We start from the raw sequence: 21,306 nt of genomic DNA on the forward strand, positions 1-21,306 counted from the left end.
CAAAACATAAAACAGGCATAGAGCCACTCGGAGGAGGGTGGGGGTCTGGACGTCTCCCTGACGTTACGTTATCTGCTCTGGACCCTTTGAGATTGGAGCAGCAGTTTGAAAACTGCCAACGTTGATATCTCAACGTTAGTACCATGTTGAGAGGGTTCCCAGAAGGAAGGAGAAGGACCAGGACCAGAATCACCGTTTCCTGACCCCCACCCCCCACCCACCCAATGCCCCTTCTACTTAACCGCACCTCCTCTTCCAGTCGGGGTTTCCCTTGTTTTAGAACAAATCAAACCCTCAGCTATGGCAGCCAAGGCTTACATGCTGAAAACTCAGTATTCTGAATCCACGGCTCTTTTATTTCCTACGAAAATAAAGGAGGAATGCTGCTGTGACTTTCCAATGACAACATCCTTCACGTCGCTCGAATCCCATCTGCAGGAAGGCACTTGCTATCAGACCTATATTTATTTTTAAATTCTCAATTTGCTTTTACAGGCACAGGAAACAAAGTCTGCACAAGCCTCAAAAGAATTCTTTCCAGAATCCTGTAGGAAAGAACCCCGAACCACTCCCCTCCTGAACTGAATGGGTTACCCTAAAATCAGCAAGGCCGCTGTTACTAGTTAATATTTTTAAGCACATAACTGTCTTTCACAGGATGGTTCACACTCTCCCAATAAAAGCTGTTTTATTACAGGTGACTAAGAAATTGTCTGTTCAGTTTCTGATTTCAAACCTGTACTTCCATTTTTGAACAGCAAAATTATGCAGAGAGCTCTACACACCATAAAACCTTGGCTCTTAAAGGATTCACGACCTACCTCTTCCATTTTCAAAATAATCTCGATTCTAATACTTTGGCATAGACTCCCAATAACAAGTACTGTCTTAATTAGGCCTTCCAATCCCTAATCCCTCAATCCTTGCAAGCTTGCAAGCGTAAATCCCAAAACCACTGTAGCTTGCATAGCCACACACCCCCTTAAAAAAATGCTGCATGTCTGTGATGACATTGTATTCCTTTTTCTTTTTTTTTTTTTTAATTAAGCCTTTGGGAATGTTCTCCCTGTGGGTTGTTATTTTAATGGGGGGAGAAAGGAGATCAAAGGTGGTGAGATACCCCATGAGGAAACCAGCTCTAGGATAATTTATCAATGGATGTCAAGTGCCACAGGCTAGCAGAGAAAATGAAGGCGGCCCTCAGTTTTGTACCAAGCACAATGCCCCCTAGAAGTGATTCTGAAAGCGAGGGATGGCTTTTTTCTATGGTATAAGAGCTCTACAATTAACCTATCCTCTCTCCCACAGCCCAGGAGTGGGGACTCAAAAAGGAGGCCTTTTGATATGAAGATTACACAGGGCAGCATCTTTCAGGAAGACAATGAGATCAGACCCCACACACAGTGCACAGGATGAGTCTCTTGCGGGGGGGCGGGGTGGGGGGAGCCGGATCCAGGCAGGGGCTTAAAGCCTGGGGTCTTGGTTCCCAGGAGGAAGGGGCTGACTTTGGTCCAGCCTACACTGCTTACCTCCAGGGCAGCCCACAGCCGCAACCTGACCCCAGACAGACCCAAGAGCTCACGCAGAAGCAAAAAATTCTCCGCCCTTCATCTGTTTACACACTTTCCCTTTCTCCTGTCTCTTCTCCCAGGGCCCTCCCAGGGTGAACAGAGGGCACCATTAGCAACTGAGAGACTGAAATGTAACCTCCATGGCCTCTAATTTTGGCAGAAGCAATGCAAACAGCAGAGTTTTCAATCCCATCCCAGAGTGCTCTTAAGCTATTTCTTACCTTACACTTTAGACATCCATGAAAAATCTTCTTCCACCACCCCCCAATTAAATAACAATAATAGAAACTATTTCAAAATGGCTCCAAGTTCATTTTGAGAAAGTAAGTTGAAAACCTCTGCCCTTCTAATGAAACAGGAGAGTTTCATTCAAACAACCCAATCGAAAAATGGGCAGAAGGCCTAAACATTTCTTCTTTGGACATTTCTCCAAAGAAGAGAGAGCTTCATTCCACTGAACTTAAATTTCATCATCTGAAAAACAGGAAACCATAAACCTTCTATAGCTCCCGGGTCCCAAAAATAAAATTCAAACTTCAGGGTCTTCCGAGCCCTCCAGGTTGGTGGACGACCCACCCCGGCACCGTGGAGTTTCTTGTGTCCCCAGACATCGCTCTCCTTCCCGTCCTACCCTGGTTCTGGAAGGTACCCTTACCTGGAGTGTCTGTCCTCTCCTCCTAAATCCCCCCAGCAAATCTCCAGTCATCCTTCAGGGACCAGTGCAAACATCGCCTCTCCTGTGACGTCTTCCTCAACACCCTTCTCTAAATCAATCACCACTCCCTTCCCTAGCTGCTTCTCTCTCTTCGTGACCCCAGTCACGTTTGGCCCACAAGACAGTTAATCACGTGTGCTTCTGTCCACCTCGACAGAGTGACTCTTCCTTGGACCAGTCTCTGCACGCAAACGTTTGCTTTAAAACTCATTTTAAAGCAAATTTTAAAACCCATTTTACACCAAATTTAAGCAGTTCCCTGAACTCCTCTGAGTTTCCACTGCCTCATCTGTAGAATGAAGTTGATAGACTCTCTCTCTACGTTACAGAGTTTGTCAGGCTCTCATTAGGAAAGTCAAGCTTCAGATGCCGACGGATTAGCTAGAAGACTTTGAAGATGCCTTAGAGGCCTGAAATTACTCCAGCTTTACACACGCGACTCCACAACGAATATCTCTTATTTAACACCTAGAGTCCTAAGAGAATCAACAGTCTTCCCAAAGGGTACAGCTTAAACCCAGGAAGGAAAACATCCCCTTAAAAAGGGGGGGAAGTGGAAAAAAGAAAGAGAGAGAGAGAAAAGTAAACCAAAAAATTTGAATCCAATGTGTAGAAAGTTCTCCAGCACCTCAGAGCTGCACTATCCACTATGGAGCACCTGAAATGGGGCGAATCTGAATTGAGATGTGCTGCACATGTAAAATATACACTGAATTTCTGAGGACTTGGTGCAAAAAAAGAAATACAAAACATCTCAACAGTTTTTACTACGTATTGCCTCTTAAAATGATACTACTTTAGATATTCATTTCACCTGTTACTTTTTACCTTTTTAATGGGACTACTAGAAAGTTTAGAGTGACATATGCCGCTGACAGCATCTTCTATTGGGTACCGCTGCCCTAGCAGGGCACTCCAAGCTGAATCTGCAGACCCCTTCCCAGTACACGCTGGTTACAGTGCTATAACAACCATATCTTTGAGAGCTGTTCACGTTTTGGCTGTGTCTACATCTCACCATGGTGTTAAGTGACTTACTCTTTGCTCTCTTACCTGGCAGCTCGTTGTAGAATCAAACTGGAAATGAAATCAGCAATGAAATCGCTGAAAACTCCATTCCTGCCATCCCAATAAGAGGGATTTTCTTCTTGGCGGCCAATTACCATCAAGGTAGTCACCCTTTCAATCAATATTCACTAAGTGACTAACGCTATGGTCTACGTGTTTGTGTCCCCCCAAAATTCATACGTTGAAAACCTAATGCCCAAGGTGATACTCTTAGGGGGCGGGGCCTTTCGGAGGTAGTTAGGTCACGAGGGCAGAGCTCTCGTGAATGGAATTGGTGCCAAGAGGCCCCAGAGAGCTCCCCTCCATCCTGTGGAGATACGAGGAGGAGTCAAATGTCTGTTGTTTACCAGCCTCCCAGCTGCTGGGATTTTGTTGCAGCTGCCTGGAGTGAAACAACTACTACCACCAGGCTCTGTTCTAGGTGCTGGGATACTGGGGCACACAAGGCTCCTGACAAGCCAATACAACAGCGCACGTGATGACAGCGGTGTGCAAGGGGCTCCCCTGGTGGCGCAGTGGTTAAGAATCCACCTGCCAATACAGGGGACACGGGTTCGATCCCCAGTCCAGGAAGATCCCACGTGCCACGAGCAGCTGAGCCCACGCGCCACAACAGCTAAGCCTGTGCTCTAGAGCCCACAAGCCACAACGTGGGCGCTCTAGGGCTTGTGTGACACAACTACAGAGGTTGTACACCTAGAGCCCACGCTCCGCAAGAGAAGCCACCGCGCTGAGAAGCCCGCGCCCCGCAACAGAGTAGTCCCCGCTCACCACAACTAGAGGAAGCCCTAGTTGTGATGCAAACAAACACCCAACACAGCCTAAATAAATAAGTAAGTAAATAAGTAAATAAATAAATAAAATAACAGAGGTGTGCATACACGAAACACCATGGGACGCAGGGGATGGACGCCCGTCCCCTCCCTCTGAGGAAGAGGAGATGGATACTGGGTTCACACAGGAGGTAACATACAAACTGGACTTTTACCTCAAGACACAACCAAGTTGAAGAGAGGTGAGTGTCATCTGAACACAGGTGACAGCACTGGCCCCAAGACAGGATGAGCTCACCCAGGATAGAGTGCAGGGTAAGAAGAGACAGGGCTATCACTGAATGTCCCACAGAGCATCTTCACCTATGCTTAAGGCCCTTATAAAATAATTACTTCTTGACCTAATTAGCTAAACCCAAGAACATGCGGATGGGATATACCAGTGAGGGGAAGAGTAGAGTCTCTGGTGTCAGACCTGAGCCAGGATCCTGTTCCCACTTTCCAGCCCTATGACCTCAGGCAACCTCATTAACCTCTCGAAGCCTCAGGTTCCTCATCTGTACAATGGGACTGGTGAATGCCCACCTCACCAGATTGTGGTGAAGAGTAAATGTGATTATCCAAGCGCAGCAGTTGGCATACGGTCCGATACACAGTATCACTAAGTGATCATCTCATTAGTGTTATTTTTAGTAAAGCATCAGAAATATATGTAATCTAAATAAGGACTCCCCAGCTACTGGTATTCTGGGCCGGAGCATTCTTCATCGTGGGAGGCTGTGCTGTGTACGACAGGATGTCTAGCTGCATCCCTGGCCTCTACCCACCAGATGCCAGTAGGACCCACCTCCCCAGCTATGACAACCAAGTTGTCTCCAGATACTGCCAAACGTCCCCTGCAGTGGGGGAGAGAAGGGAGCAAAACTGTCCGCGGTAGAGAACTGCTGGTCTAAATCAATTAGATGAGGTGGGAAGTTCACCTGCAGGGCCACATGCTTAAAAAGATACTTTTTCAACTTGTAAAGAACTGGCAGCGTTGCCAGACTCCCCCGCCCTCCATCAAGTATCAAGCCCAGCAGGGACTATCTGAGGGGCCAGAGGCACCAGACAGGCCCGTGGTCTCAGGCTGAAGAGCCCTGGGCCTCACCCCAACCAGGATTACAGTCTTTTGACTAAATCTCAGTACCTGCTCTGGTGAGGACGGGCAGAAATGGGCCTCTGCCCCCGCTATGAGTGCCAGCCAGCAGAGGAAGCCCCACCAGGGCAGCAGTTAAGAGCAGGGGGGACTGGCCCCTGTGCGAGAAGAACCCAGGAAGTCCTCCTCTGCACACCGCGGGCTCGAATGTGGAGACCAAGGTCAATCAGTCCCGTCCTGTGCAACGCGCCCCAAGCACAGCTCCCGTGAGGGCTGCCATTCCTTGACGGCTATTCTTCTGAAACCACTTTCATCCTCTTCAGAGTTCGGCTGCAGGAGTGGCATTGACAGGCACCCCATGTTATGTTTTTCCAGTGTCACTTTTTAAAGCTAATGGGAACCTGAGGGGTAGTTACGTGCATAATGGGGGGGGAAGCTATGGCCTCTGCATTCAGCGTGAAACCACAAGCTGATGTTTCACCAGATAAATTCAGCTTTGGCAAAACAATACACAGCTACACGGAGGCAGAGCTAAGTTTTGGCCGTGGCGTGGGAGGTGTGACAGCACAGCAGACCGAGGGTCAGGGCATCCAGAAAGACGCTATCATAGGAGTCTAGAGGCAGGAGGACCCTTTTGGTAAACCTCACAGGGTAGGTCACACCTATGAAAGAGATAAACATGAAACATTTGCTCGGGATTCCAGCAGAATGAAATACAACCATGTTGTCATCAACACGAAGATTAAAACCGCGGAATGAGGAACCACAGTGCATTTACTTTGACAACAGGCATACGCTGTTTCTGCAAACATTTTCAATGTATTTTCACATCTCATTTCTCATTTAATCCCCACCACCGCCACGGAACAGAGGTAATATTACTACCTTCCCTTGGCAAACAAAGAGAGCAAATCTCTGAGTTTGTGACTTGTAGTCAATCAATTATTAAGCCCCTCCAATGTGCCGGGCACTTTCCCAAGTCATCAAGCGTGGCCAGGTACTACGCCAGACACCGCTGGAGCGTGCAGTCTTGAGGTATTTCTCCAGGAGGAGCATCACTGGCCCTTGGTTAGGATGACTATCTGACAGGTGGAAAGATCCCACCCTGGGCGGGATGTCTAGCATCCTTGGCCCTGCCCACTCAATTGATGTCCTCAATCCTTGGGACAAACAAGCACATCGTCACACATTTGCAAATGTGGGGGCTAGAGGGAAGCCCCCGACTGAGAGCCCCTACTAGACATTCGGAGCAACAGAGTCAGACAGCCATGGTTTAATTCTCATGTCATCAGGTCCTTTCCGTGCGGCCCCGGTCTCCCCACCCCACCTTGTAAAATGGTGATTATAACAGGGGAACCTTGTAAGATTCCCGTAAGGAATAATACATATTAAACACCTGACCTATGTCAGCCTCCAGGAAAGAACATCCAATAAATAACTGAATTTCTTTATCAGCTCATCCCCCTTAGACCCTCATCTCCATCAATCCTAAGGCCCCCTTCTCAGGGAGCCTTCCCCGGCCACTCCATTTAAAAGTGCAGTCCCCTCACTGCTTCCATGTCACATCCTCCTTCGTGGCTTTATTCTGTCTCCATAACACTCGTCACCATCAAACATGCTCTATGGTTTAAACATGCATTTGTTTACATTATGTCTCCCCCCATCGAAGGCGCCATGAGGATATGAACTTTTGTCCCTTTGGGTCCCTGCTGTATCTCCAGCACTGAGCACAGAGCCTAACTTTTAACAATCATTCAACGAAATAATCTTGAATGACGTCGAAGGGATACAGTGGACAGCCAGGGCCTGAACGCTGGTCCTGGGCTACAAATTCTACGCTTTTTTTCACCACAGTGAATGACCATGAACAATGGTATTGAAGGTAAAATGTCAACTGTGAAGAAATGCAAAGTGTTACAACACTATCTCAGAGGGGCCTTTGTGTCTTCCCTCTTCTGGGATTCTTTGAAGCTAACAGTTTCTAACCGAAACCCAGCCACCAGCCTATTGCACTTGCATTGCCTTCGTGGGTTTTTTCCACAAGGCGTTTAAGATAACCACTCAAGCCGGAGACTGACAAGGATTTCAACACTTATATTACCGGGCTTCCTTCTTTTCATCCATACCTACCTGAGTGAGACCTGAATGCCAGTGACATCGGAAATACCTGTCCTACCTATACTATGTATCTAAAGCCAAACTCTGACTCACCACTGCCAGAACGAGCTCTGGGTTAACACTGTACTCTTACACAAACTTGACTGTGGCGGGAATGACAACCACCAACTACATTCAAGACCCATCTACACCTGGGGTTCCAAAGTGCAGTGGACACGCGATGATCTATCACATAGGGGCCTGGGAAGGAAACATCAGGCCTTCCATTGTCACTGACTCTAGAAAAAGAAATTTAATGTTAAAAATACAAATGAATGTTAAATATGAATTGAAACAAACACTCCATCAAACCTGTCATACCAAGTTACCTGCCATTTATGAAACTCGGGCATCCTGAGGAGGGAGACGCAGAGGGACAAAGGAAGTTGGTCATCCCACAGTTCTCGGCATATCTTGATGGGTCACCATTTCCAATGGAATCATAAGTAGATTTACAGATTATATCATCTACTTTCTCCTAAGCTAATCCTCATGAAATGGAATAGAGGGCTTAAAGAGATCCCAATCAAGAAACTACAGCATGGAGGGGGCTTCCCTGGTGGCATAGTGGTTAAGAATCCACCTGCCAATTCAGGGGACACGGACTCGATCTCTGGTCCTGGAAGACGGGAAGATCCCACATGCCGAGGAGCAACTAAGCCCATGAGCCACAACTACTGAGCCTGCAAGCCACAACTACTGAAACCCGTGCTCCCAGAGCCCGTGCTCTACAACAAGAGAAACCACTGCAATGAGAAGCCCGTGCACTGCAACAAAGAGTAGCCCCTGCTCACTGCAACTAGAGAAAGCCCCCACACAGCAACGAAGACCCAATGCAACCAAAATTAATTTTTTAAAAAGGAAAGAAAGAAAGAAGGAAGGAAGGAAGGAAAGGAAGGAAGGAAGGCAAGAGAGAGAGAGAGAGAGAGAAAGGAAGGAAGGAAGGAAGGAAGGAAGGAAGGAAGGAAGGAAGAGAGAGAGAGAGAAAGAGAGAGAGAGAGAGAGAAAGAAAGAAAGAAAGAAAGAAAGAGAGAGAGAGAGAGAGAGAGAGAGAGAGAGAGAGAGAGAAAGAAAGAAAGGAAGGAAGGAAGGAAGGAAGGAAGGAAGGAAGGAAGGAAGGAAGGAAGGAAGGAAGGAAGGAAGGAAGGAAGAAAGAAAGAAAGAAAGAAAGAAAGAAAGAAAGAAAGAAAGAAAGAAAGAAAGAAAGAAAGAAAGAAAACTACAGGGTGGAGGGAATTCCCTAACAGTCCAGTGATCAGACTCTGCCCTTTCATGGCTGGGGCCCTGGGTTCGATCCCTGATCGGGGAACTAAGATCCCACAAGCCATGCAGCATGGCCTAATTAAAAAAAAATAAAAGAAAAGAAACTGCAGCTTGGAGATAATGCTTATAACGCATGGACACAGGCAAATGGCATTCCTCTCTGTCTCCAAGTCTTGTATGCCACATCACAAGGTAAAAAGGATGAGAGAATTGGAGTTGACTGGGAGTTAGCTAACAGAATTTCCCAGATGGCAATGAACATGTGGATTTACAATCACTATTGTTAGAAACTTAGAAATATCCTTATCCTACGTATTTAGATAATGGGAGTAATATGTATATACTTGTTATAAACAAAATATGCGGGAGAGGCTGCTCACATATGTTCTACCAACAGGGTGTGGTGAGTACTCTGGATGTCTGCTCACTACCCATTCCACCCCCTTCCAGAAGGTCTTTCTATACCGCAGATGCTGTTGATTTAAAAGCTGTGTTTCCCAGGCTTCCTTGAAGGTAGGATTCTGAAGGTGAGTTTGGCTCCTGCTCTCACTTCAGATTTAGAAAGAGGCCGTGAGCAAGAGGCCACCTCCTGCCTTCTGGGTTGTTTTCATCCTCCTGGTGATTGTGAGGATGATGAAGGTTTTTCGCAACAGCATGAAAGAGACCACTCTGGTTTTTTTGGGTGTCAAGAGGTGCCAGAGGTGGGAAGTATCACAATTCTGGAATCAGGATTTTGATTCCTGGCTCCCAGTGTCATTAGTTTGTTCTTGGATTCAGCAGTTCCAGAGACAATCTCAGAGGTGGTAGCACACTTAGTGGGACAGTTTTTTCAGGCAGCCTAGCCAATACATGTTTGCTTATATGTTATTACATATACTACTACTATTAGCTGAGACTCATTCCTGGAGGTCCAGCTGAGAGCCCTATGCCTCCAGCCTTCCCAACAATTTTATAAGGACCAGATTCCCTCCATTAAATACCTTTCTGCTTGAAATACCTATACTGCTTTCTAGTTCCTGCCCTGAAGCCTGGCTGAACGCTAGCAAACCAGGAGCAAAGAGGGTTGGGGAGGTAAATAAAACAGACCACACCAGAAGCTATTTGGATACAGCAAACCAACCTGGCTCTTCCCTCTGGGCTCTATGCATCCCAGTGAGGTGGGCATGAGGGCTCAAGAGGTGTCTTTGCCAACCACTTATTTACTCTTTAAATATTTCCTAAGTACCTCTGGACCAAGCTTCAAGGCTATAAAGAGGAACCTGGCAGAGGTTCCTCAAAAGAGGGAGATATACAAGTAAACAAACAACTACCACACATTTCTAAGAGGGCTAGAGAAGAGAAATGACCAAGTCCATGGGAGTTCAGTGGCCTTGAAAGAAAGGAAGAATCCACACTGCTGACATTTTCCCCAAGAAACATCACAATGTCTATTTCTCTGTGAACTTCCAGGTTTGAGCCCCACATTAAACACCTCACTTTCCCACATTCCCATCCTGACTCTTACCAACGTCATCCGTTAACCAGAGAGAGATACTAACTGCGAGCCCTATGGCTCTGAAAATAGGTGCACATTTCCCAGGCACAGCAGGAAAGACTAAAAGGCCTGCATACCGGCAAAGCCTTTATGAAGCAGGTGATCAGGGCTAATCAGGTATCCCCCAGGCCCTCAGCTGCAGCCTGAGCGCCATTTTTCATCGCCTTTACCGAGTGTATGGAGTGCTCCACGGTTTACAAAAAGCACTTTCACAATTTACAGAGGCGGGTCCAAAGGCATCAACTGTAGCACACCGCCACTTTGTGTGCCGCCAAGAAAAAAAAAGGCTATCCGTTGAAGGTCAGCGCAGCACTAAGATACTATCAATTACAACACGTCAAATTTCATAAATAGGAAAATGGGGGGGGGAATGAGTGTTTTATAACTGCTAAAATATAATAATTCACAGGGTTAGGCGGGGGGCCCACACTAGGACGCGGGTCTTCCACTCCCAACCACGAATCCGCTCAACGCCCTCTTTCCCTGAGTGCCCCTGTAAGTCAGCGGCTACTGATGGTCCTTTCCATCTGTGAACGCCGTGCTTCACACCCTGAACATTTTAAGAATTTCCCAACACAAGCTCAGTTGAAATTCCTGTCAAATCTTCTTTTCTTTTTTTTTTTTCCTGATTTGTACATTACTGCTTTAAAAAAATTGAGAACGGGGGTCTAGTTTGAAGGGGAAGTGGGATTTATACAGTAACCACTTCACCCAAGTGCACTATGTCTGCTGAAGATAAACACAAGAGTGCAAGCAAGAGGCTTCGGCTCTCTACCCCTGTTCCGTGCTGCCTCCCCCAGGAATCCTTGGCCCAGACTCTTCCAGGGCTTCCCATCCCATCCCTAGTCGAGGCCAAGGCCAACACAGTCTCTCTCCACCTCCTAGTCTTAGCTGCTCCCCCCTCTCCGCTCCAGACACCCAGAGTGGCCTGCCACGCACGCTCCTGCCTCTGGGAACAGACCTGGGAACAGACCTGTGCTGCACTCCGCCTGGAACACTGCCTGGGACTGGGCGGACACGTGGCCAGCTCGTTCGCTTCCTTCGGGTCTCTGCTCTCCAATATCATCTTGTCAGCGACATCCCATAATGATCTCTGTATTAAATTGCAACCCTGCCTCTCACATCCATCATTCATCTCCGCTGCTTTGTTCTTCTCTCTTCACAACATCTGACATGGGCACCTATGTGACTTCTGCATTTCCTTAAAGCCTGCCTACCCCACTAAAATCTAAGTTCCATGAGGGCAGAAATAATATCTCATTGTATCTCCAGTGCCTAGAACAACACCAGCACGGAGAAGAGGAGAGACAGAGACAGAGAAAGAAAGAGCAACTCCACTCAAGTTCTGATCAATCACATCTGATGTAAGATGCATCAGATTACAAGTTCTAGGAATTTTTAATGGACAGATCAGATTATTCAGTGATCTCAGAGGAAGAACTGGCTCCCTCTTCACTTGTGATAAAGATAGGGTCTCAAAATTCAAGAGAAGAAAAACTGAAAAGTGAAAACAGTATGTAAAACAACTTCCGGTTTTTCTCAAAATCTGACCTTTCAAGCAGCCGTGACTTTCATGAACGTCTTTCCACTCACCATCCCCAGATTAAGAAGAGCTTTGTCCTTCTGGTGGATTTAGGAAGGGAAAGGGTGGTGCTCGTGCTTATAAGCCTTTGATTTCCTGTTTTTAAATGGCTGTTGCCTGCAGAGCTTGTCATAAACAAAATGACTTCTCATCCAGATAAATATAAACAGCAGCTGCCTCTGCTGGAGGGTGGATCCCCCGCCCCTGGCCCATCAGAAATCCCACCGGCCACTCTTTCTCTGGTGCCCAATCACCACTTTTACTTCAGGGGCAATGAATGAGGACTCCTGGACAGCGGCAAAAACTGTTGAAGGAAATTGCCTAAGTGTATCTGTCTCATCTTCGTGCAGCTATGAAACTCCCCATTGAGGTGCAAACATTTAAACTGCCAAGAGGAGCCCCTATGCTAGAAACGCCTTATCTTTCAGTTATTTAATTCTGTTTCCAGGATTTATAACGGTGCCATATTTGAGATCTTCCTGACACCTTTTCAAAGGAAATTTCAGATATATAAAAGAACAGCCCCCACAAACTGGTGTAACTCCAAATTCATTTCATGTATCACTAAAAAGGATTCTTTAAAATTAACTACATCCAGAAAAAGAAAAAACAAAACAAAACAAAAGCACGATACCAGACTGACATCCTGCAAAGGGGTGGGAATAGAAGGTTAGAGGTATATGCAATTCTATAAATTTAAAAGTTTGTGGTTAAATTTTCTGTCTTTGAACTTAATAACTAGTCACCATAATGACCATAATGATGTATTTGTCTAAAATGCATACTATCTATCAAAGAAGGTACAAAATCCAGGATGTGATCTCAATTATTTTTTTAGTATATATATTCTATAATATACAGAAAAAGGTACCCACTGCCTCTGGGTGGTAGATTAATGGGTGATTGTTTTTCTTCTGTACTTCCTAAATTTTCTAAAATGAGCACATATTACATTTATAATTAGATTAAAATTACAACACAAGTGTTTTACATCCAATCTAGTCAAGTGAACTACAAAGGGGTAACCCAAGAAGCCTTTAAATAAAGGGTATAATCTTGCAATACATTCAACCAAGGCAAAGAAATCCCAGGCAACAGTGAAAGTAAACATATTGCAAAAGAGAGAGAGGAAGAGAAAGAGAAGAAAAGGCTTTCACTGCAGGCTTCTCTCCTATGAACAGGAGCTTTCAAACAAAACCTCAAACAAAACCAACTCTAAGGAGTAACACAAAGGGAAGGTTCAGAGGAGCTGTCTCCACACACTCAGCACAAATGCAGCCTGGGGGCCTCTCTGCTCTGCCTGGCCCGCCACAGCTCCATCAAAGGCTGGCCGAGGGGCAGGTATGCAAAACTCGTCAATGTTCAGGACGCACTTTCACAGGAGGCGTTCGCTCATGGACTCAGACCTGTGCAGAAACCACAGGCATGGAGCTCCATTCTCACCGACATCAGGAGCGGTTCATGCCCACAGAAGGTGCCTCTCCTGCAGACGGGTCAGCGGCTAAACGAGGCCAAGCTTCCCCAGACCCAGGACACCCAGCAGTGCCTCACTGCCTCACACTTCAGGGTAGCAAATCTAGGCCATGGGGAATATTCCTGTCTGGTGCCTGATGAGCTTAAACCTGATCCATGACTCAGGGGATCTCAGAGGCCAGGAGGGCAGATAAGTGCCAGACCTCCTCCCCCATGTTCCACACACCGCATAGAGACCTAGACTTACTGATCAGGCATTCTCGGCAAGGTTGGATGTAATCTCCCTGAAAACCACAGAAGCAGGTCTCCTAGAGTCTAGCCACTTCACGCATTCACCCAGCAAATATTTTATTGAGAACCTACTATGTGCCAGCACTGTGCCAAACACTAGGATTAGAATGGGACCTGAAGTCCAGTTCTTGCCCTGAGACTATTAACTCAAAGAGCTAAAGAAAACTGTCTTTACTGACAAGGCCCACTTCTGCTGAACCGTCCAACCAAATTAAAGATCAAATACTCAAGTTTATCTATTAGAAAAGTACAAAAGACAATGAACCCCAGACTAGAATTAGAGGGAGAGATAGCCACCCCCCTGCCAGCTATCTCCTTTCATTCTTTCTCTCCCTCCTCACACAGTCCAGGTATTCTCTAGCCATCGATGAAGCCGGAAATCCATTTCTTTTTGGAATACTACTTTTCAATTTCAGACAGAAATAGAAATAGCCCTCCTGCCAGAGGGCTCCAAATTTTTAGCAACACAATCTGTGCCATCCTGTGGTCCCTTCTGCCTCTCCTAGGGTGATCTGGAGAAACGGTAACTGCAGAGCCAGGCTAAAGGATCAGCTATCGTTACCCTAAATCCTTCAGAGAAGCAAAGATCAGCTAACTTTCAAGGAAATTCAGAGGTAGCTAAAAGATATAGCATCAGCTGTCATCAACAGTATAGTTTAATATAATGGGGGAGGGGGGCAGTAAATGTTTAATATGAATTTCAAAGCATATTTTTATGTCCCATTGACATAAAAATTGACATCGACATGGAGTTTTTCACGGAACCATATGCAATTCTATATAAGGAAGACCTTTTGGGACTTCCCTGGCGGTCCCCAGGTTAAGACTCCACACCTCCACTGCAGGAGCTCCATCCCTGGCTGGGGAACTAAGATCCCACATGCCTTGTGATGTGGCCAAAAAAAAAAGAAAAAAGAATAAGGAAGACCTTTCAATTGAATTACCTGCAGTTCTACACTCGCTAGAATGTACTGAAAGTACTCTTTGCTATGGACTGGGGGAAAATATCAGAAAAGCATATTCATAAAGACACAACAAATGCCATTTTGAGGGGAGGAAGTGGGACCAGGAAGGGAAGCCAAGGTTAAGAGCAGAGGATCAAGGCCAGAGGATCCTTATCAGCACAGCCTTGGAAAAGGTTCTGTCCCTGGTTCCAAAAGGCCAAAATGAAAGGCGCCAACACGGCTTTCAAGTCAACTTAATGTTCCAACTAGAGCTGGAAATTTTCACAAAGTACAAATTACAAGCTGGAAATTTCTTCCCGGTATCTCTGGCTAGAAAGTTATTTCCTAATTCTCACACAGGATAAGAAAAGCAGAGGATGCATGAAAACCATGGAGAGTAAATAGTCTTACCAGTTAGTATCTCACTGGACAACTAACAGGCACAGAGAAGTTAAAGTACATTCCTGCCGGAAACTAATATTCGTCCCTGTTCCAGGCATTTCTGCAGAGAATTACCTGACATGTTCGGTCCAGGCAAAACTCTAAGTGGCCTAAACACATCTGTAGTGTCTAGACCAAATCATTCCGCCCTTTGTTTAAACTGTTGAAGCCCCAGTGAATTTGCACACCACCCAGTCCCCCAGCCCTCCAAGTGGAGTCTGGCCCGAGATGCCACCGTCTGTCTGGTCCTGCCCATCGCAACCACTGCCTGGCTGCCAGCAGGCAAGCCAGGTCCATTTTTAAATTCCCTTAGAAGTTTCACAAGCACCAGTTTGGGTGAGGAGACAAACACCGCTGTAGTTTGCTAACAAGAAACTAAAAATACCTAGCTGCAAACAAAAGTCACCCTTTATAAGGCTGGCTTGGATATCCTGAGGTTACACGTGGTAGTGTCAGGCCTATGACCATATCCTTGGCAAAGCAGCCGTCTTAACAACTGCTGCAGGCTCAGCGGGGCAGAGGGGCCGTTCTGCCCCGTGCTGTCAAGGAATCCCACACCGACAGCCGTGCCTGTTTGATGGGAAGAACAGCTTTCTTTATTCCTCTGCCATCGACCCAAACGCAGGCTAGATGAATTCGGGGCTGCGACTGTGTTAGATACACACTGAAAGGAGAACGCGGGAGGCAAAAATAAAACACCAACCCTATAGCCATGGACGGGAATGTGTTTCCAGCTCCCTCCTTGCAATTATAAAAACAAATTACTGCTGTGACTATACTGAGAAAGGCAACTCGGAGGCATGAAAAATGGATTTGGAAGCCAATGTGGCCCAGTGGGGGCCTGCTAGGGGCTACGGGGGTGGAGGACCACGACTCCACGGAGAGACTCCCGTTACCCCGGAAGCTTCTTTGTAAGGTTTTACCTACTGGGTTTCCGAGCGCAGCTGCGAACCCGGGGCCGCCACGCTCGAGGTCACCCCTCCCTCCCCAGGTCCCAAACTTTCCTTCGCGCCCCCGAAAGGGGCGAGCCTCGTCCCTCCCCGAGTCCAGATTTCAGGTGTGGAACTTGTCTAAGCCACCGGGGACTGCGGGGAGGGGGCTCATTCCTACCCGGCCCGGCGGGCGCCGGGGCTCCGGATGTTCCGAACCTAGGAATGGGGGATGCACCCTGACGGTCAGCCCTGGACCCGGCCAAAGTTTCCTCCCAAACTATGGTGGCAGGACACCCAGCACAGGGTCGGGAGCGGGGTTGCTGGGGAGGGCGCAGGCCCCGTGGCATCAGCCGCAAGGTCAATGCGGAGCCGAACCCCGGGGGCCAACAGCCGGCGCCCGGGGCCCCATGCCCTGCCTGGTGGAGGGGCAGTGCCGGGCACCCAACCTCTCCCTACACCTGCTCAGCGCGGCGCGGAGCCCCAGACACGTGGGAGCCTAGCCCCGGGCTCCCCAGCTCGCGGCGGGGACTGGCAACCTCGCCGCGGAGCGCACCCTTCGCCCCCGGCCTCCCAACCAGGAAGAAGCAGCGCGACGGGGCTCCGGCCGGCTGGCTCCCGGCGCCTCTTCCATCCTCGGACCTGGGCAGAAGCGGGCAGGGAGCTTTATTCTCTTCAAAGCGACCCTCCACCCCCAGCAGCTTCCCACAACCTCTACCTTGCCCCGCTACCTCGCAGACAGACAAGACACAAAGAAGAAGAGAAAAAAAAAAAAAAAAAAAAAAAAAAAACTACCGCCCGTCGGGTCCCATCCTCCAGCCTGGAGCCGGAGCCGGGAGGAAGAAGAGAGCACATCTTTCCTCCTCCTCCCCATCCCAACTCGGGGATCGGGGCAGACCCGGTCAAGCAAAAAACCCCGAGGTGGCCCAGGGAGAAGAGGTAAGGCTGGAAGAGGCAGAAACCAGGCGGAGCGAGCGAGGGAGTGAGAGCGCGCGAGAGAAGAAAATACACAACAAAACCACGCTAACGCGCCCCCTACCTGGGTGCAACATACTTTGGAAATAGAAGATGACCAGGATGAAGGATCCCAAGCAAGTGGCCAGCACCATCCGGCAAATTCTGTTCACCCTCATCACTTCCAGCAGCGCCGGCTTCATGGCTTTGTCCTGGCTGCGGGGACCCGGGCGTCCGGGAGGCGCGCCCGGAGCGCAGGAGCGGGGACCCCGCCGCTCGCAGCGGAGCCCGGGAGGCGCCGGGCAGGGCTGGGCAGGGTTCGCAGGCAGGAGAGGGTGGGCTTGGCGGCCGCGCTCGGAGCCCCCCGCCCCGGGCAGGGGTGCGGAAGGCGCCGGAGTTGCCCTGGAAGTGCGGAGATGCGTGGACCCGCCGGCTCGCGCTCTCGCTCCTCCCGCCGCGCCTCCTCGCCTCTCCGCTGCCGCCTCCGCTCCCGCCGGCGGCCGCCGCTGCCTCCTCGCGGGCCGGGTGGCAGGGGTGCGAGCGGTGATGGTGGTGGTGCCGCCGCCGCTGCGCCGGCCGCTGTGGCTGTCGGACGGGCCCCCTCCCTCCTCTCCGAAGGCTACTTCATTGCGCTCCAGTGATCTATATATTCCGGGGCTGGGTTTGACCAGACGCAACTCGCAGCCCCCGGCGAGGGGCGGGCGCCTGCGGAGAGCAGGGCGGAGGGAGGGACCCGAGCGCCGGGGCGGAGCGTCGCGCTCCCCCCGCCCCTACCCGGGATTTGGTCGCGTCCAGCTGTTTCCCGGGGAGCGCGGAGTGCGCGCCGCGCTCCCGCAGGGTCCCAAAAGCCCTCAGTCCCCGGCCGGGCCGGCCACCGTCCGGAGGCTGTGTGTCAGCGTTTCCATGACAAAACCCGGAGGGAAAAAACACGAATAAAATCGCCTCGGTGCTGCCACCCCCTCCTGCCGGCTTGTGCAGAGGGAAGTGGCGGGGTGCGGGCTGGGCACGCGAAGCGCGAAGGGGTCTGGTGGTACGCGATTATTTAAAATCCCTGGGCAGGGGAGCCGGGAAGTTCTCCCAAGCCCCCAGGGAGTGAGGGCCCTTTTTCCGAGTCTCAGAATAAGGCGGTTTCTTTTCTTTTCTCTCTCTCTCTCTTTTTTTTTTCTTTTCTCTTTCCAACGACAGCCCAGCACGAGCAACGTTTTGGAAAAGGGGTTAAAGATGTCTGACTTCAGGTCAAGGTTAGGAAAACTGCAAAACTGGCAGGGGTCAGGCGACAGCTGAGCTTTCCCTCGGAGATTTATGCTGTCTCTGACACTCCCCCCACCCCAACAGGGCAAAAGGGGTGTTGTGGATTTTCGAAGTCTGATTTCCCAAAGGATAGAGCTCCCTCCAGATCCTCCAAAGTGCAGAGTCTCAGCAGCTTGGATGGGAGAGGATGCCCTCACGAAGTCACTCCTCCCAGTACAACCAACTGCTGGAAAAAACCAAGCATGCCTTAGCATTGGCAGGTAAATGGAAAGATGGCGTTGTCTTCTTGTATTGTGTTGAGTGATTTAAAAATTCCAGTTCCATGCGTTTAGTTTGTTTAGCCGTCAAAGTGGATGCAGGTAAACAGTGCAGAGATCACTGTCTCACCTCCCTAGTACTAGCTGGAGAAAATTGGTTCTATAATCCACTTATCTTGCTACCTAGAATGGAAGATCTTGTTGTCCTGCCCTTTGTGAATTCTGTAAGCAAAGAGACAGGCTGTCATAGCCTTTTATTTTCCTTATAAGTTTACATCGTGTTTTTAAAAGTTAAAGTATTATTTAAATTCCAACAATAATATATACCAGGAAAAAAGTTATTGGTAAAGACTGTTTTGCACATATTATCAAAGATTTACTACCATTAACTTGATTAATAATGAAATAAGATAATGTCTTTCAATACCTCTCACATAGCAGGCTTTTGATACTTATTGAATCTGAATGTAATGGGCCTTATCCTCCTCTCAATACATCAGAGACACAGCTTGCAAACAGATACATGCAGCAAAAACCACCTCAACAACCTCTGTTCCCTTCCCCCTCAAACCTTCCTCCAGCAGTTGCAAAGTAGGGAAAGTCAAGTCAGCAGCTTTACCTTTGATTACAGAAGACAATCAATTACAGCACAATATTTATGTAGTCGGTTTGTACTGTATTAATTTCTGCTCACTTGTGAATGAGCTGCTTACTAAAGGCAGCGGAGCTGAACAAGATCCAGTACAAAGTCATCCTCCAGTGATCCCCACCCCACCCCACCCCACCACCACCACAGGAGATCAGGGATGGGAGCCGCACTTACCCCACCCACCTGCCCATTCTTGACCAAGGCAGGGATTCCCCGCAGGGAGCATGGCTAGATGGGCACTTGCAGTGCTTGGCCTAGAATAGCAGGCTCTCATTTAACTCCTGGTTTTACAGAGCAGGCTGGGATTTGCCCCCAGGTCACCCAACTGGTCCCTCACCTGAAAGGGCAGAGACCACACTGTACCTGTACAAAAGCCTAGACATGCATAAGGCAATCTGGGAAGTCACAGGGCCAAGGGAGAGAGGTCAGAAGCCAAATCCCCGGTGGGTTATGGAGGGTTGAGTTGGCCCACCTGGTGAGGAAGGATGGTTCCTCAGCCCAGCACCCATTTCTGCATTCTCACAGTCAGGAATGGGCCCAAACATACAGTGAGGGATAACGTTCTGACAGGTGAACTACAGAAGCCTCTTCCAAGAAGCCTTCCCTGATTTCTTACCTGAAGTGGTCTCTTTCCTCCTCTGTGTTCTTAGCACTAGCTCTAAACCCCTCTTAGGTCACTGTACCTCCTAAGCTGAGTTTTATTCTTCTCTTTCTCTCTAGTGCTCAGCAGAGCAACTGGCACCTGGTAGGTACGAATAAGTCTGAGATGGAGAGGTGATGCCTTCTTGGGCAAGGAAGTTAAATTAGATTCCCTCTGAAGTCTGTGGTCATGGTCAGTGGTAATGGTCTGCGATTCTGTTGTTCTGTGCACATTAGGGGTGAGAGAAAAGTTCTATTTCTTGTCTCCTCATCACACAGTAATAAACTTTCCAACCACAAGTAGCCACTGCTTTCTTTCCATTCTTATCCTAACAAAACTTTGTTGTATCCTTTATGCATGCTACATGATAAATATCAGCCAGATAAAAGACAGTGTTGACTGATAAGACTGAGGAGAAAGGAGATTTGATAATTTGAATTTTGAAGAGAGGTCAATGGAAGGCTGCCTCTCAAATCAAGTTTTTTGTTTTCCAAGTATAGCAGTCAGCACAGGCAAGGTTATGCTGTGATAACAACCAAGCCCTAACTACAGTGACTTTAAACAACCAGGGCTCAGACTTCCCTGGTGGTGCAGTGGTTAAGAATCTGCCTGCCAATGCAGGGGACACGGGTTCGATCCCTGGTCTGGGAAGATCCCAAGTGCCACGGAGCAGCTAAGCCCATGTGCCACAACTACTGAAGCCACCGCACCTAGAGCCCGTGCTCCACAACAAGAGAAGCCACCACAATGAGAAGCCTGAGCACCACAACAAAGAGTAGCCCCTGCTCTCTGCAACTAGAGAAAGCCCTTGCACAGCAACAAAGACCCAACACAGCCATAAATAAAGTAGTTAATTAAATTAAATAAAAAAATTTAAAATGTCTACGAGTGCAAAACAAGAAACAAAGTTCTTAAAACAAGAACAACAGAAACCAGGGCTTAGGTCTCGCTTCACCATGTGACTGTCCTGGGTCAGCAGAGGGGTTAAACTTGTGGAATACCATGTTCAGGATGAGGCCAAAGGAGCCCCCACCTCGCTAGAACTTGGCCAGTTGCAATGCCTGAGGAAAGAGGGTCTCTTGAAGGTCTGACCCCAACAATTCAGTGATCCAGCCCACAAGAAGCACATGTCACTTCCGCTCATCGTGTATCAACCAGAACTATTCACCCACTGTTCCACATCCCATCCAGGCCAGGAAGTCAGCCCAAAGCATTTGGGAAATAAGTCTTCCTGGCTGCAACCCCAGCCCCCTTCAGACCCTATTTTCCCTCATTATTCTAAATCCCCTTTCACCCTGAGAGCTTTTACACATCAGCACTGGGCTCATCACGGGACCTGGCTAAACCTTGGTTGATTGTGAGGCATGAATCTTACTCTCCAAGTGAAACAACATACAAATGAAATTGGGGTCTGTCTATTTCAAAACCTGGCGTGACCCCTGGAAACCATGTTGAGGAGAAAGTTCTATGTATGTGGATGATCTTGGAAAATTCAGAGGAGAGGAAGAAATGGATGGGTGCAAAATCAGAATTCCGGCTTGTGTGTGCCATCAGCGGGGAACCCACAGATATTTGCCAGACCCACCAGTACCTGCAGGCTGGGCTCTACCTCGTTCCTGTAGGTGACACCTTCAATGTGCTGTCTTGTTCAGATCATGCAGAACCGGCCGCCAGTTTCT

At 48.5% G+C, this 21,306-nt stretch overlaps 1 protein-coding gene across 2 annotated transcripts in view; it reads right to left on the reverse strand.

Annotated features, from left to right (window-relative positions):
• The window catches only part of CHST11 (carbohydrate sulfotransferase 11), a 259,972-nt gene extending 242,528 nt beyond the window's left edge, over nt 1-17,444 (reverse strand). The window contains exon 1 of one of the 2 annotated variants that reach the window (XM_057742974.1): nt 16,931-17,444. In XM_057742974.1, the coding sequence (XP_057598957.1) occupies nt 16,931-17,033 (103 nt within the window). In that variant the 5' untranslated portion in view covers nt 17,034-17,444. Of the gene's footprint in view, nt 1-16,915 lie in introns of both variants that reach the window. The other variant, XM_057742973.1, reaches the window with a different exon arrangement.
• Nucleotides 17,445-21,306: the final 3,862 nt, after the last annotated feature.

Source organism: Hippopotamus amphibius, chromosome 7 (genome assembly GCF_030028045.1).
Source record: "Hippopotamus amphibius kiboko isolate mHipAmp2 chromosome 7, mHipAmp2.hap2, whole genome shotgun sequence".
NCBI lineage: Eukaryota > Metazoa > Chordata > Mammalia > Artiodactyla > Hippopotamidae > Hippopotamus > Hippopotamus amphibius.